Below are 18,285 nucleotides of genomic sequence, written 5' to 3' on the forward strand. Positions count from 1 at the left end.
TCCTTTCCCCACTCTATATTTTTCTATTTTTGAACTCAGAGGAGCCTATAAAATTGGACATTAGCAAATCGACAGGTCTGCTCTTCATTTACCACCACCTTGAAACACGTTCAAAATCAGCAACAGCAGTTGGCTTTAAGTGCCTTCATTTAAGGTGGTGGAAATTAACATTGATACCATCTGTTAATCTGCTGGTATAAATGTCATGAGAATAAGACAATGTTGTCAAGACAAAATCATGATGGCTATGAAGCTCTGACTACATATACAGTTGATATTGATATACCATCAATATCAACTGATATTCAACTTGATATATCACCTCTGCTGTTTTCTAATGTTCACTTAAGGGGTTAGTTCACCCAAAATTGAAAATTCTGTCATTAATTACTCATTCTACACCCATAAGACCTTTGTTCATCTTCAGAACACAAATTAAGATATTTCTGGGGTTTTTTTGGCACACAAAAAGTATTCTTGTCACTTTGTAATATTATGGTTGAACCACTGCACTCACATGTTTTAGTAACTTTCTGGGCATCTGAAAGTGTTAATTATCTTGCTGGCAATGGAGGCCTCAGTGAGCCATCGGATTTCATCAAAAATATCTTAATTTGTGTTCTGAAGATGAACGAAGGTCTTACAGGTGTGGAATGACATGAGGGTGAGTAATTAATGACAGAATTTTCATTTTTGGGTGAACTAACCCTTTAAAGCCAATCTTTGGCAAAAAATGAACATTCTGTCATCATTTACTCACCTTCATGTTGTTCCAAATCTGTATTGCTTTCTCTGTGGGACACAAAAGATGATATTTTGAAGATTGTTTCAGTGTTTTTGTCCATACAGTGGAGGTCAATGGGGTTGAATTTTGTTTGGATGACATATGGACAAAAACAGTTGAAAGATCCTTCAAAATATCTTCTTGTACGTAATGGTTTAGAATGACAGGGCTGGTAAATAATTACAGAATTTACATTTTTGGATGAACTCTCCCTTTAAAAATTAACTAATAATTTAATAACTGTGTTTTTAGCTAATTTCACCATGAATATCCATTACTAAACAGAATGATGTTGTTCTTATGCCTAAATTAAATTGTTGCATTTACGATTGATTTAGTTTTTACCACCAACTATAATTTTATCGGAAAGCTTTCAGAAAGATCTAATGTAGAACAGGTAGCCATCAGTTGCAGTATTTATTGAAGGTATCGTGCAATCTCAAACAGGTAAAGGATGCATGAGGTAGCTAAAAACATTAGGTAATTTGCTATGAGGTAGTGTGAAAAAAAACAGGCATGTTTAATTCGGACGGGGTAAAAATCACAAAGTACGTCAGTAAAATAATTTTACCTGACCTTCTCAAGAACATGTCCATTTTAGGTGAGAGTGGAGCATTAAAAGGACCAATCAGGGTGAATTATATTAGAAAGAGAGGGAAAAATCATTTGTTTTGGAAGCAGCCAAGCAGCCATGTTAGTTTATAAACAGCCTGTGGTGACGTCTGGGCCGCTGTATGATCTCAACCCACTAAAGCATGAAATTACTGTGCAATGACACACTCAGTTAGCAGCTTTTTGCTCGACAGATAAAAAATCCATCAAGGATAAGAGAGATACTAAAAATAACGCACATTAGCCCAGTGACACCTCACTTAACGTCTCATAGATAGTTGCTTTCCTGCCAAGATGAACCAAAGCAAGTACAAACTGCGTCAGATGACAATACTAAAATGTAAACAGCAGATATGGCTGGAGACTCCATTAGAATGGAATGATTGGCCTTCCCATCAAAAAGAAAAAACACAAGGTGCTATGCTTTTCCACTCTTTTTTGAGGATGGTGTGGTATGCATGTGGGCATTTAAGAAATTACAGCTGTTCTTCGGCCAAACCGTGTGTTTACCGTTCACGTTGTGGCTTGAAAACGTTCTTAATAGGGGGTGGAAGAGGGGAAACTGCAAACTGAGCCTAACCTTAACATTAATCCTGAAATGAATGTCAAGTTTAACAGTCCTCTGCTTTTAATCAAGACCAGATCCTCTCCTTGCTGGGAGATGAATTAGCCTCAGATGGGGGAGGAGAAAAAGGTGCATTTTTCTTTGCATGGAGAGACACTATTCATCTAACACAGATCCAGGTCCTCTCAAGCTCATTCTCCTCAACTTTGACCTCGGTTAAATATAACTCTTCAAATGTACGACTCTCTTAGGACTGCAAGCCTAAATATCACACAAATACTGGATCTAGTATAATACAGAAATGTAAACAAACAGATGTATAATAAGGGCAATAAGGGGCCCAAGATGAAAACACAATCTTGAGAGCCTTCTAGCAGGACTATCAAATGCTTACTGACAGTTCCCTTGTAGAGTACAAAGGTTGAGAACAGAGAAAACAATTCTAATAATACGATAACAAAAATCTAATATTTAGATGCCTATTTGGTGAACTTATGACAGGAAATGGAGTCATGCTGCCGTGCCTGAGATGTTCTTACTGTTATTAGAGGAAGCAGGTCACCTCCATGGCACCCAGAGAAAATAAAACTGACCTCCTGACTTGCAGTGTTCCCAGCGAGGAGCAAATAAATGTGGAAAGCCCAGAAGACCCACTGCTCTTCCTGCTATTACTCAGCATTATGGCCCAGCTGAAACTCGGCCCAGTCACAGCGCAGGCAATGTGAAACATGTCACGAAAGACTCATGAGGCAGGAAGAGACAGACACAGGGGGTCAGAAACACTGCATGATCTTATAATGGTGAATAGGAGGGATCCATATGGGAAATATAAAGAGGTAGCCTATTATATGAGACTGGAAAATATTGGTTTCAGTATCAGTCTATATTCTTGACAACATTAAAACTTTAAGTTTTCTGAAAACACATGATAGCTTTGTGTAATGCACAATACTCAAAGTATGGGGGTAGAGGGTTAGCAAGTCTCATTTTTGGTTTGTTCCTCATACAAAGTCATCATATACTGTAGCTTCTGAAGACTTGCAATATAGTGCACAAGTCCTATTGACATTTTTCTTTTTGTGGACTATGAATGGTTGTTTTAGAGCAGTGTATCGTTCCTTCCTCAAAAACAAAACCTAATCTTGCTTACGTCAACATTTGTCAATTTTTTTTTAGCCTCTAAAACAATTGTTTTTCTGCTGTCATAACCTTGGCCTTGTGGGTGGGGGAAAATAATATTTACCAATAACTCTTCAGCGAAAAGGGCTGTTCACATCAATGTTCATTATGAAAATGTGGTCCGATTTTCACATGTGATTGTCTGTTCATACCAATGTAAAAAAAAAAAAAAGTAGATAGGCTGAATGAAAAATGTGATTTCACTCTGTGACTGTAGGTGGCGCTTATGGAAAAGCAGAAATACTCCAGTACACAAAGTGCTGCGGAAGTTTCCATTTCCGACACCTGCTTGTCATGGAGAATGGCTGAATCCCGCACACTTCTATGCACTTTCGGTCTTGTGGATTGCCGCAATGGCTGCCGCATATTAGGTTTCAGAAGGGTGCTCATGAGCGCCCCCTTTGTGGCCGTTATGCGCCCTCGATGCGCACTCAGCTGAGCCCGCAAGTTTGAGAGCTACACAGAGGACTTTACCCGGCAGTCAAAGCGGCATTACGTCACGAAAGTGCCATTTGGGATTCAGCCAATAGGACGTCAAACAATATTTACATGTTTTAAACATCTGTTCATTTTTTTAATGGTGTGTCAGAAGGGCTTTTCACACTGTGCTTAACCCCGGGTTATCGTCGTACTAAACGCCACTTTTAACCCAGAGTAAAGGAACGTTTCACACTTGTAATTTAGAAGTGGGGTTAGCACCGGTTTGCAGTGCCAAAGGTGTTAGAATGTTACAGCTAGACGCTTCGCAAAAGACAACCAATTGCGTTCTCATATTTGCCTGCTTTGGACTTTGTATATAAACAGTAAATTCAGCGTTTGAGAAGAAAAATGTCAAATGCTGACAGAAAATGCGACAATTTCAGTGAAGAAGAGACCGTATCGTTCTTACCTTTATAGTCTGAAATGTCCATTCAGTATAAACTCGATAGTACAATGCTAGAGCTTATGTAAACAGGTCGCGTGCTCCGTTTATCCAATCAATGACACTGACACTGCAAATAAGAAGTAATGTACATCATGAAACATCAGTAAATTATGAGCAGTGTGAAACGTTAAGCAAGAAAACCCAGGATTCCATTTACTCTAGGTTTAGAATGACCCAGGGTTAACCATTTCAAGTGTGAAAAGCCCTAGAAAACACTAAATACTATAGTACAGAGACAAGAGAGCCCATTCCAGAATCTTCCTCTACTATTCACTATCACTTAGCAAAATACTGTTAGTGAGTAATACCAAGTCATAGTGTAATGTAACACCAGTGGCTCTTGTGGACGTGACCAAAAGCATGAATATAATTACTTGGCCAGTTTTTTTTCCCGCAGTGTGATAAAAAACAAAAGTGATTAGAATACCTGTTTATAAAACTAAAATTGCATTGACAGCATTGGAATGTTCATGTCAGTCTGAACACATGCATTAACAGCTGTTTGTTCAAATTAAAATGTTTATCAAAACCGAGGGGAAAAAATGTAACCGAACATTCGTATTGGTGTGAACTAAATCGATTAATCGTGATTAATCGCATCTAACATAAGAGTTTGTGATTACATAACATATTTGTGTGTAAATCTATTATTATATTTATATATATTATATGCAGTATATGTGTGTGTGTGTGTGTGAGATGCACGCTGTATTCAAGCTATTCTACATTGTTTGTATTTTGGTATTGCTATATTTTTTAAAATGGTGCGTAAGTGTACATGTCGCGGATGCCCTAATCGCCAAAAACAACTACGGCGACGTAAAAGTGCATTACCAATGCCGACAGATGAAAGGATTCAATGGAATCAATTCAATGGAATCAATTCAATGGAAAGGATTCCGGAAGAGAAGACAATGCTGAATAAAGTCGTAGTTTTTGTTATTTTTGGACCAAAATGTATTTTCGATGCTTCAAAAACTTCTAACTAACACACTGATGTCACATGGACTACTTTGATGATGTTTTTATTATCTTTCTGGACATGGACAGTCTACCGTACATACATTTTCAATGGAGGGACAGAAAGCTCTCGGACTAAATCTAAAATATCTTAAACTGTGTTCCGAAGATGAACGGAGGTCTTACGGGGTGAGTGTCTTATGAGGGTGAGTCATTAATGACATAATTTTCATTTTTGGGTGAACTAACCCTTTAATTAATCGACTTTTACAGCCTAGTGTGAACAGGCCGTAAGCATTTCATGTTTCAGAATCCAATTAAATGTAATAAAGTCCCATCCTACATTATTAATTTTCCTTTGTAGATGCTTCCATGATGTTAGACAAACAAATTCCAATCTATTTATGGATACATAGTGCTTAGGAACACTGATAGTCATCTTTAAAAAAAAAAAAGAAAAAAAAAAGAGAATATCCTTTGCTACCGACATTCCTTCCATGCACAACGAGGACACACTGCATTAAAATTGTCATCACATGTTGTCAGGACAAAGAGATATGCCAAAGATCCCTGTGGCCCCATCAGATCGGACCAGAGCTCTAATATTTACTAAATTGCCAAGTACAGTATAATGCAGTTCAATTAAAATAGATTCCACTGAATCCAAAGGGTGCATTGAAGCATTATAAACACCCATCCAAATGAAGGATGTGGAATCAATGGTGACCTTGTAGGTCTGACAGAGTCTTTGATGTGAAAGATGAGAGTATCACAGACTTCAGAGAATGATGGTCAGTCAGGCAATAGTGTGACGCACCGAGATCAAGTGTATTTTTTGTAACGAGAGGTGTGAATGAAAAGAGCTGTCACAACAAGTGTACGACTCAAGGCAAGCCTCTTCACCAATGAGTGCAAAATAACCGTTAGACAGGAAATCATTTAAAGAGGCCAATTTACAAACACAATCACTTTGAAAGACAAGAAAAAGCACTTAAATTTCCATCGATGAACCTTTCAGTGCAAAAGTGGTTTGTGAAACTACTGTAATCAGTCTTTTTCTATAGATATTCATAATGAGGGACTCTAGTCTGTTATATTTACATACAAACACCATCTAAACTCTACGCCAACCCTTAGCCATATATTCCCTAAACAAGGATGGAAGTTCCTGCCCTACCTTGACCTCCCGACTGGTGAACACCTCCACGTCCACCGCGCAGGCGATGAGGGTGGAGATATTACAGTCCACGCTCCTGGAGGGCATGCTGGGCTCACTCAGAGTGAAGGGATGACCGGCCCCTGACAAGAGTATGTGTGAGCAGCGCGTCTGAGTGCTTGGATGTGCTGCTTTCCTGCTCTGAACAGCCTGCTGTAACTCTCAGATAGTGTGTGTTTGTGTGTGTGTGTGTGTGTGTGTGTGTGTGTATGTGTGTGTGTGTGTGCGTTCAGCAGGCGGCAAGCGGAGCAGGAGCCCCCACCTCTCCTCTCTCTCACTCACTCCATGCAGTGACATCACTGCCTCTCTTTATGAATGCTCGCTTGCACTTGCACAGAGCTGTTTTTTTATTCATAAGCTAAGTCTTTCCCTCTCATTTTGTCTCTTTCTTGGGTCCAAAAACAATTTATGTGGTTAAAGTGTAAAATACACTTTCCACCTCTTATTTTTGTCAGTTTATACCTTCATCAGTCTGATAGGGCAAAGGAAGACAGGAGAGTGACTCAGCACTGCAGATTTATATCGAGTCGCATCATAGACACTAGTGAGCGGATGGAAAAGAGAGGTCTGGAACAACAAGGACAGCAAGAGAGAGAGAGAGAAAGATGAGGTCTGTGTATCTCAGCAAGACAGATGTATTATTAATATCTCACTCATTTATCAGACATCATTCAGCATGCAACAAAAAGGCATTCATAGGGGAGTCTTCTAAATATAGGTGGCTATTTTTGTCTCTGAAGCCTGACGTCATACTGTATTGATGTTTATCTGACAAAATGTTTGAGTAAAAAAAAAAAAAAAAAAATTGTAGTACAAATCAAGTTAATAGGTAAGCGGGCTGATGGAGACTTGTCTGGGTTAAATGTGCGACCAGGTAACTATCCTCAGTTACTTAAGGCTAGATATATTGAATATTCACAATAATTTTGTGATAGGTTTATAGACAATAAAGTAACTGTGAATATTGTGATGGATTTAATGTGCTTTTTTTAGGCCATTAAGTTTTCCTAAACACAATTTCATTAGACTAGATCTGTTTTCACATCTTGTCTCATGACTTGTATGGTAACGCAGAGATGCTATTTGATTTAAATTTCAGTAGCAAAAACAAACAAAAAAATTTTAGAGTTGGCAATTCAGATTCATTTTTGTGATTCTGATTTTCTGATATTATATACACACACACACTACATTTCTCTGCTGATATCGATAGCTGATAATTCAGAATGATAAGGCCGATGCTGATAGTTGGATTTTTCTTAAAGTGATAGTTCACCCAAAAATGAAAATTTGATGTTTATCTGCTTACCCCCAGCGCATCCAAGATGTAGGTGACTTTGTTTCTTCAGTAGAACACAAATGATGATTTTTACTCCAACCGCTGCCGTCTGTCAGTCAAATAATGCTAGTGAATGGGAACTTCTATGGCAAATTTATTAAAACATATAATTAACAGTAAATAAGCTCTTCTGTAGTGTGTGTGTGTGTTTTATATAGCTAACTAAGGAACTGTGAATATTGGAAAACATTCCTAAGGTCCTGAAGTAAATGTGATGTTATGTGACATATTGTAAATTGTTCACAAGCTTGACGTCCTTCCATGGCTGAATCACAGATTAAATGATTATATGAGACATGATACATTTCGGTAAGTTGTACTGTATCTTTCAACATACCTTTTGATGTTCATGCATGTTTTTCGAGATAAAACGTGTATTTATGTGGAAGAAAAGACTCGCGCTCCGCTTGAGGTGCTACAGCGATCTGTCTCGTCACATTTAAGAGTGTCAAACGCCATTTATTGTTTGAATTTCGTGATAAAATGAGCAGAATTTTAAAACTGACACTTTCTTATTAGAAGTCATAAAGCACAAAGCTCTTTGCGATTATTGGATGGGAGGCGCTATAAATAATGTTTGATGTAGCAACAAAAAAAAACAACAACAACAACAAAAAAAACCCGCAGACCCTGCCATCCCTGGCTTAAACTACAGGTGATTCATAGGGTCAAATAAAGCATGCTTTAACGTCGCTATTTTTTAACTGTTAATGCATTATTGATTTTCTTCACAAACAATAAGAGTTGCAGTCTGAATATGTATGAATATAGAAATAAAATATATTTTAATAAAAGAACATAAGTGATGGTGCAAATGTCTAGCACCTTTTTAAGTTTATTTTCCTATATTACCTAGCCCTAGTTATAATCAGTGTTGGGCATGTTACTTTAAAAAAGTAATTAGTTATAGTTACTAGTTACTTCTCACAAATAGTAACGGAGTTAGTAACTGAGTTACATCATTATAAAAGTAACTAGTTACCAGGGAAAGTAACTATTGCGTTACTTTAAAAAAAATTTAAAATATGTCAAATAACTTGAATGCCCCCAATATTAAATATAAGTCTAAGAATAAATAATTCTTGATCCGACTCGTGACTCGTGATCCGCTCTTGCTTATGAAATTTCTCTGTACTGTAGCCTACAATACGTGTTGGTAGCCATTAAAGAAAATGTAGTTTCATATATATATATATATATGTATATATATATATATATATATATATATATGTTTAAATAGTCCTATGTTATGTTTTAAATTAATTTACTTGATTATGAAAAGTGAACAGCATGAGTAAGATGCATCATAAGATGCGCAATATATCGGGAGTCATGGAGTGGGTCAGACATGATTTTGACCACTTAATTAAGTTTTGTTTTATAGAAAGCCTCTCTTTAAAGTGAATTTCATTTTGTAAAAATTGTATCTCAATGTTTCATCAACCAATTGCCCAGATTTAATAAATAAGAAGCAAATATAGCAGACAATATAATCATGGATGCGCAGGCGCGATCACTGGCACGTGAACTGGAGCGCGACTTATAGGCTAAATGAACCGAAACTCAGCGTATAGGCTGCTTGCCTCGCAGACATGAGAAATATATCTATAGAAAGCTTAAAATATTTAAAAACGAAAAGAAATAGGCTGCTCTGATTATGTAGCCTAAACCGAATGAAATGTACATTCTCTCTCTAGGCGCATCCGCTATGTGGAGATGATGCGAGTCAGCAATGTCAACTTCATCTTTGCAGCCGACACTGATTCAGAAAACATTACTTTATTAATAAACAACCAAAATGTCTCCTTGCTGTATTTTGTCAAATTCATAATCATTTCTTTTGCCGGTTCTTTATGGCAAGCGTTATACGTGCGCTTGAGTGCATAGCCTAGCTATATTACATAAATGCTCATTATTGGTTTATTCTCTCCAGTATTTAATAAATTAAATCAATTTAAATATGATTAGTCAACTAATGGCTTAAATGAACAACTACTAGTCGACTAGAAAAACTTATTTCACATATTTTCGATCCAGCCTGTCACAAAGGTTATTCTGGCTTGAGCTCGCGCTCAGCTCGCATGCTCTGACACACACACACACACACACACACACACACACACAGAGCGTCGTACATTATTATCAGTTTAAAATTATATTTGTGTATGACTAACCGCAGCACACACTAGAGAAAAATCTTTGCCGGTCCTATGAGAGAGAGCTTACTCGGATGAAAACTGCTTCAGTCAGCTCAATTATAGTAACGCAGCATTTTTTTGCCAGTAACGGTAACGCCGTTGTAACGGGAGAAAAAGTAATTCGTTTGATTACTCGTTACTGAAAAAAGTTTATTTATAACGCCATTATTCCCATCACTGGTCATAATATATACAAATGAATGGATATGACAATGATTTGAGCTGAAATTATTTTGAAATATGAGAAGATTTGAAAGTGATTTGATCTACATGAAACTTAGCACAGCCTATGAAATAGGGTGACTAAGGCATTTATCCATTATACACAAATTTGACTTCAAAATGTCACAATTGGCCAATCAGATTAGAATCCAGGTAATAAAGGAATATAAAACAGGGTCAGAATGGAAAAACATAGACAGAATGGGGACAAAAAAAGATGCATGTGAGATACAATCAGAAAGGTCAGTGCCCGTCCTAAATGAAGCATGCTAAAAGACTCCAGACAGTTGAGTCATCACATTGTCTGCACTGCGTCCCCAGAAGATCGTGTTTACTTTTCCAGCACTCCGAGGGCACCGATAGAATGGACCTGTGCGAGTATGTTACGTTGTCCCTTCTTGATGGAAGCACTGGTTTTATCGGAGTGAGTCAATAAACGAACAGCTTAAATGACTCTGGCACCAAGGCAACCTTGAGAGGGGAAATGGCCTCACTACATAACACCTGGTACAGAAAAGCCCAGATGGAAGCTGCTAATCTAAGCAGGCTTGACAATAATGGATGGATATATGAGGGTCCTGGTATATACGCCAATTGGGCTAGCTGATAGTGACTGTGCAAATGGCATGAGGGTCCTTGAGGATGACAAGGCTAGAAAAGAGTAATACTTGCAGAGATGTCATGAGACTTTTTTAATTAAGAAGAGAGGACAGCCATGACAACACCATCACTAACACGCACACACAAACACACTGTTAGATGGATTGAATGCTATGTTATGCAATACAATGTCATACATTTTGATCTGTTTGTATTTGAATATTTAGCAATACACCTCAAATATATGCTATTTTATACTTATAATCAATCACTTTATAGTCAGTAGCTTTAAGTTTAATCATTGGACTGATAATTTGATTACATCATTTGCAAAAGTTATACACACCACTGTTTTTTGATTTTCAAATACTTTTTTAATGTTGTGATTCATATTAGAGCCAGATGGTTTGGTTCCAAAATTCTTTAATAAAGAATTTTTGGAATGTCAATGTGGAAAATAGAATGTCTGTGGAGAAAATAAATGGGGGGGGGGGGGGGGGGGGGGGACTTTTGGAACCAGTTATGTAATCAGATTACTTTTTCAAGTAACTATTAAAGTATTGTTGTGTGCACTATGTAAACATGATTCTAGACTAAATGTAAACAGGCATTTACTCAACTCACTTACACGAAAACATTCAGTATTCCTCAAAATGAATAAAAACAGTGAAATGCAATCTCAGAATTTTACGCAAAACTGTAATAATTAACTATATTAAATTACACAAATATACTTTATGTATTTAATATCACTTTGCTGTCTTTGCTGCTGACCTTCAATTATCTAATTCAACCATACTAATAAGCAAAAATGACTTTAGATTAGATTTAGAAATAAGAGTGTTGAACTTCCTTCTCCTGTATCCTATTCTTCTTTAATCCAGAATGGCAGCACAGCTGAATGGTTTGTTTGAGCAGCGCCCTCTACTGCACATGCATAAATATGCATTTTCCTTCAGCCTGAGGCTTATTTATTTCACTTTTGGTGTGAAAGGGCCTTAACATTTGCCTAAAAATATATATATATTTTTTGTTGTTATTAAAAAATAAACAAGCAAGCCAAGCCCAGGTGAGAAAAGGTAACGCAAAAGTGATGTAACACATTACTTTTCATAAAAAGTAACTGAGTAATGCAATTAGTTACTTTTTAGGGAGTAACACAATATTGTAATGCCAACCCGATCTCTCTGCAATTTGTACGAGGTGGCTAATTCGTACAAATCCATACGAACTCATTTAGCAAAAATCGTACTTATTATACGAGTTGCCAAATTCGTATGAATTCGTACTAATGACCTACCCCTAACCCCGGCCCTAAACCTACTCATCACTGGGGTTTAGACAAATCGTATAAATTAATACGAATGAGGTCCTACGAATTAGCCACCTCGTAAAATACGTACGAATTGGTTGTGAGATAGCGTTGGTAATGCATTACAATTAAAAGTAACTTTCCCCAACACTGCTGTTGAGCCTTATTGAAATGAATTTAATTGGAATTCAAATGCCTTCACCTAAAGTGCCCCTATTCTTTCAAGGCAACTATTTATATTATACCAAATGGGGCAGAGCATTCACTCTAGACATCCTTCAAACAACCTTGGACTTCGGGTTAAAGCTTCTCTGAGGAGAATGTGACTTGTGGAACTTATCTGCTAATCTTTCCCCAACATTTTCTCCAAGCATGTCATGGAAATGGTGCTATGGCTAGTCTGTAGGCCCAGTTTGCTGTCGGTTGTGAGATGTTTTTTCCGGTCTGGAAAGGCTTTGGTCAGTTTGATATGTCAGGCGACAAGTTTCTTGACAATTCAGGGGTTGTAGGCGGTCGATTCCATCATTTTATCTCAACAGTTTGCTGTCTCTACACACTAAAAGGGTCATATAATTTGCAGCATGCTATCTTCGCACTTTGATCCCTCACTGGGCAAAAACGATGAATTCAAGCATGTTATCCAAAAACAACAAGTCTTGGATGCCCTTAGAATGTGTGCCCTTCCTCATCATCTGTACCTTTCCTGTGGCGTAATGGAAGAATGAACAAACATTATACTTGCCAGATCAAAAGTTCATATACCAATATTTCATGACATTTAAATCTACATGGACTATAACCAAAACGCAATCATGTTTGTTAATGTTAATAATGAAAGTCATAATAAAATGTTACAGAAGAATGTCATTGTTCCTTGTGACCTTGTTAGAGGAAGGCCAGTGTAAAAAAAAAAAAAAAACTAAAAATAATACTTGACCGAACTAGATGTTTTGAATTAGAGGAAGCTAAGGATTCAATTTGAAAGGTTAAAAACTGAGTCCATGCACTTTACAAGAATAGTAAACACATTGTGAAAATAATTTCATACCAAGCAGGATGTAGGAGTTCAAAAGGAAGCAGCAAACAGTGTAGGAAAGCACAACGGATCAGCGGGCTCTCAAATTTGCGATATAAGAATATATACTTTTAGTATATATATATATTTTTAGTATGCAAATATGATGAGGCCGGGCTTAAATTGGGCCAGAAGTCGTTTGTGTGCATGTGTGTGTTTTATACCTTCTTGCGCTAAAAGTATTCAATTCTTTTTATTATTATTTTGTATTTACAGTTGTCTAATTTTAACAAGTTATGAAGTAACATATCTAGCTTCCGCCAGACCGCCTTCCGTATTCAAGTTACGAAGAAAGTGTCAAAAGGTGTCGGGTCAGTTAAGCTTTTTCCATAAGTTGAATAGGGAAGGCATAGGACGTAGCATAAGCTTTTCGAACTGCGAGAGTTTCACTCTTTCTTCGTAAGTTAAATATGGAAGGCGGTCTGGTGAAGTATGTTTATGATGGATGGATGTGGATGGAAGCACTTTCTTCAGCTCATACTCGTTGATCCCGCTTACTGCCATTATAAAGCTCGGATGCGTCAGGATATTTATTAATATATCTCCGATTGTGTTCATCAGAAAGAAGAAAGTCATGTACACCTAGGATGGCTTGAGGGTGAGTAAAGCTTGGGGTAATTTTCATTTGAAAGTGAACTAATCCTTTAAGTTAATTTTATTTCAGCTTTATTTCAGTAAAAAAAAATTATTATTATATAGTTTTAGTTTACAATAACAGCTGATTAAAAGCATAGATTTTGGACCAGTGAGATTTTACTGTGGGTGAGACTAACTGGTTTTATGCGAAAAGAACAAAAAAGAAATGGGGCTAAATGTGTTTCTGTGCCAATGTTGGCAGATAGTTAGCACTTCAGACTCTGATTAGTATGGACAAGATGGGATTTATCACTTGGGGCTTTGTCGTGTCGTACCTGGGAAGGATACTGTGTTAAGCACACCCTGAATCAACAGTTTGTCATTCAGAACATCAGTACTCCGCTCACTTGCACATGAACTAATCATTTGCTGAGTAAACAGGGTGCTCATATTGACCGATAGTTGCTCTTCCACTTGCTTCAGAACAAATCATGATAGAAATCGTGTTCTTCCTGCTCTACTGTCACATTAGAATTAGCTCAAGCTGGATCATCAGGTGATCTCAGACAAGATTGGAGACAATGTGACATAATAAACATGCAGTCTGACTGACAGTGATGCAATCATCCCTTAGTCATTTGTTACTTTCATTATCTCTCTCTCTCTCTCTCTCTCTCTCTCTCTCTATCAGAGGTTGGTCACACTCTACAGGTGCGGAATAGCAATAGCAGTGGCAGTATTTTGTGGACTCTAAACCAATCTATCTGGGCTTTGTTATGGAAATGCTGTAATCCCCAGTTCCCTCCAGCACAGCGCTGAACACAGTCTGCAATAAATCCACATACTCAGAGTCAGCGCACAGACGCAATACACACTATGCAAAAAAAAAAAAAAAAAAAAAAGTCAGATTGGGCACAAAAAAAAAAAAAAGCAATGTGGTGGGAAAATCTGACTTAAAGTAGATGATGGATGGGGTGCAAACATTTTGAATTTTTTTTTAAAGGAATGGATACTTTTATTAAGCAAGGATGCATTCAATTGATCAAAAGTGACAGCAAAAACATTTATATGTAACAAAAAAATTCTTTTGAGCTATTAACCAAAGAATTCTTAAAAAATAATAAAGCAGCACAGCTGATTTCAACGTTGATAATAATAAGAAATGCTTCTTAAGCACTAAATCAGCATATTAGAATGATTTCTGAAGGATCATGTGACACTGAAGACTAGAGTAATGATGCTGAAATTTCTGATTTGCATTACAGGAATAAATTATATTTTGAAATATATTAAAACAGAATAAAGTTATTTGTAATATTTGACAATAGTGCAGTTTTACTATAAATTTGATCAAATAAATGCAGCCTTAGTGAGCATAAGAGACTTTTTCCAAAACATTAAATCTATATACAGCCTTTATTTATTGCTGTGTATAGAAAATGACATGCTCAGATTTGGGTGGAAAAATACATACAGTTAATACAGAGTTCAGCTTCATAGTTTAAAAGTGTAGGTTTGTGTGTGTGCTAGCATAAGTGGGTAGGTATAAGTGGGTACAACTATTAGCACAGGTCACACACATCAGGAGGGTAAGAGTCACAGGAACAGTGTCTGAATACATCCATTATGCAGGAATGCTCTGCATGCAGAGCACAAAATGAATACAGGTGCTGAATACTTATTCAGAGTTCGCCGCTTGGCACAGACACACACACACAAAAGATCTAAATAAAAATAAAAGTTCTGAAATACCACCTATATGAGTGCAACACATAGTTCTTATTTTACAATTCTTATTTAGTTTTCTTGCCTTACTTGCTCAGACAACTTATTTTTCAATATACTTCTTTTAGGACTTGCTCAAACGGTAGAGCAGTACAGACAAAAATGTTTCAAACACAGTTGTCAATTTAGAGCACAAAATTCTATATTGTACATATTGTGACTATTTCATGTTTCATGATTTTAAAAAATGGAAACAAAGAAACAATATGACATTATAACGTAAAATAAGAAATATTTAAAATTCTGTACTATTTCCAGATCAATAATCAGATAAGCACATTTGTGACATTGAATTTTTGTAGAATTGAAGCACAAGATGCCCTTTGGAACATTCTCAAATCTCAGTCAATCATACTAGAGATAGCATAATCATCAGGTTTTACACAAATAAATGATTAAAGGTGCCATCGAATTGAAAATTGAAATTACCTCAGCATAGTTGAATAACAAGAGTTCAGTACATGGAAATGACATACAGTGAGTCTCAAACTCCATTGTTTCCTCCTTTTTATATAAATCTCATTTGTTTAAAAGACCTCCGAAGAACAGGCGAATCTCAACATAACACCGACTGTTACGTAACAGTCGGGGTGTACGCCCCCAATATTTGCATAATGCCAGCCCATGTTCCCAACATTATGAAAGGCATTACACAAGGGCAGCCAGTATTAATGTCTGGATGTGCACAGCTGAATCATCAGACTAGGTAAGCAAGCAAAGACAATAGAGAAAAATGGCAGATGGAGCGATAATAACGGTCATGATCCATGATATCATGATATTTTTAGTGATATTTGTAAATTGCCTTTCGAAATGTTTCATTAGCACGTTGCTAATGTACTGTTAAATGTGGTTAAAGTTACCATTGTTTCTTACTGTATTCACAGAGACAAGAGCCGTCGCTATTTTCATTTTTAAACACTTGCAGTCTGTATAATGCACAAACACAACTTCATTCTTTATAAATCTCTCCAACAGTGTAGCATTAGCCGCTAGCCACGGAGCACAGCCTCAAATTCTTTCAGAATCGAATGTAAACATCCAAATAAATACCATACTTACGCAATTAGACATGCTGCATGACGAACACTTTGTAAAGATCCATTTTGAGGGTTATATTAGCTGTGTGAACTTTGTTTATGCAGTGATAGAGTCGAGAGCCTCGGTTTGGAGAGCGCGAGCAATTAAAGGGGCAGCAGCCCTGAATCGGTGCATAGTTAATGATGCCCCAAAATAGGCAGTTAAAAAAATTATTTAAAAAAAAATCTATGGGGTATTTTGAGCTGAAACTTCACAGACAGATTCAGGGGACACCTTAGACTTATATTACATCTTGTAAAAAAACGTTTGATGGCACCTTTAATTATTCTATGTATTAATGCAGTGTTAACAGACATAACCACATGTGCACTCACACATTCACACTCCATTTGTGAGCACTGTTATCATTAAATAAAGGAGAATCAGGTGACCAGATGTCCTTTATTTCCTCTCTGGACATGTTTAATTTAATGAAGCAGATAGTGTTCGTGCGTCTGCAGGGAGCGGCCGGAGAGAGGAGATTATTAGCTCAAACTGAAACCACCTGAATATACTTCACAGCAGACTCCTGTGTGTGTTCAAGTGTCGAACCACCAGCGATCTGCAGCAATAGATGAAGATGAAGGGAGATGAAGAGTGTGTGTGAAAGGCCTGTCTGGAATGATGATCTGACTTACACTGACCTTCCGGGAGAATGTTTAGGTGAAAGAAAGAGGGTGTTGAGAAAATGAGAGTGTGTGTGAAGGATACACATAGATTAAGCATACTATCATTATTTTGGTGGTATGCAGTACTTTTCGTATGCTTGGAATACTTTAAATTTTGTGCAGTGTACAACCAAAACAAACATGAGATAATATAGCATACAAAATATGTGTGCTGTGTGTGTGTGTTTGTGGGCACCATGTACCATGCTACATACTATTTCACATATAGGAATTTAGAGAGCTTAAAAGAAGATATTAAGATAAAAAAAGAGGTATTTGAGACAATATTTTAGGTATTTTACCCCCAAATTTAGTGTAAACAGGTTAAATATTGTTGGTCAAATAAATGTACACTACTGTTTAAAAGATTTTATGCAGCAAAGATGCATTAAATTGATCAAAAGTGACAGCAAAGACATTTATAATGTCACAAAAGAATAAGAATTTATTTGAAAGAATAAATCTTTCTATTTTCTAAATCTATTCATCAAAAAATCCACAAAAAAAAAAAAGAGTAAGCATCACAACTGTTTTCAACATTATTATTAATAATAATAATAATAAATGTTTCTCGAGCAGTAATTCAGCAAATCAGAATGATTTCTGAAGGATCATGTGACACTGGAGTAATGATGCTGAAAATTCAGCTTTACCATCTCAGTAATAAATTACATTTTGAAAATATATTAAAATAGAAAAAAAGTTATTTTAAATTTGTAATAATATTTCATAATATTACAGTGTTTTTGATCAAATAAATGCAGCCTTGGTGAGCATAAGGGACTTCTTAAAAAAAAAAAAAAAAATTCATACCAAACCCAAACTTTTGTACGGTATATGTAAAATAAAACATATTTTTGTGACGGAAAATAATACTTTCTTATTAAAACTGCAGACGTATACATTTGAACAATACAAAAAAGTTGGTGTACAATGCATTTTATATAGTAGTATGCCATTCCATTCCAAACATAGCAGAAGAAAAGAACAATAAATGTGAAACAATGTGACAAGAGTGTTTGGAATGAAAGAGCGCAGTGAAATATGGAGACAAACACACAATGAGAATGAGAGCGGGATGAGGAAAGGAAGAAGAGAGGACAGCAGCGAGCTGATTAATGTCACTGCTGATGAAAGGCTAGTATTGACGTCAGACACACAATAGACAAAGAAGAAAGTGAGAGAGAGC

The 18,285-nt window shown here is 36.6% G+C and overlaps 1 protein-coding gene across 4 annotated transcripts in view; it reads right to left on the reverse strand.

Annotated features, from left to right (window-relative positions):
- The window catches only part of rcan2 (regulator of calcineurin 2), a 101,649-nt gene that overhangs the window by 36,683 nt on the left and 46,681 nt on the right, over positions 1–18,285 (reverse strand). The window contains exon 1 of one of the 4 annotated variants that reach the window (XM_048207479.1): positions 6,203–6,436. The exons of the other annotated variants lie outside the window; for them this stretch is intronic. Coding sequence (XP_048063436.1) covers positions 6,203–6,289 — 87 coding nt within the window. The 5' untranslated portion in view covers positions 6,290–6,436. Of the gene's footprint in view, positions 1–6,202; positions 6,437–18,285 lie in introns of those variants that run through there. 4 annotated transcript variants of the gene reach the window in all.

Source organism: Megalobrama amblycephala, linkage group LG11, assembly GCF_018812025.1.
Source record: "Megalobrama amblycephala isolate DHTTF-2021 linkage group LG11, ASM1881202v1, whole genome shotgun sequence".
In the NCBI taxonomy this organism is placed as follows: Eukaryota; Metazoa; Chordata; class Actinopteri; order Cypriniformes; family Xenocyprididae; genus Megalobrama; species Megalobrama amblycephala.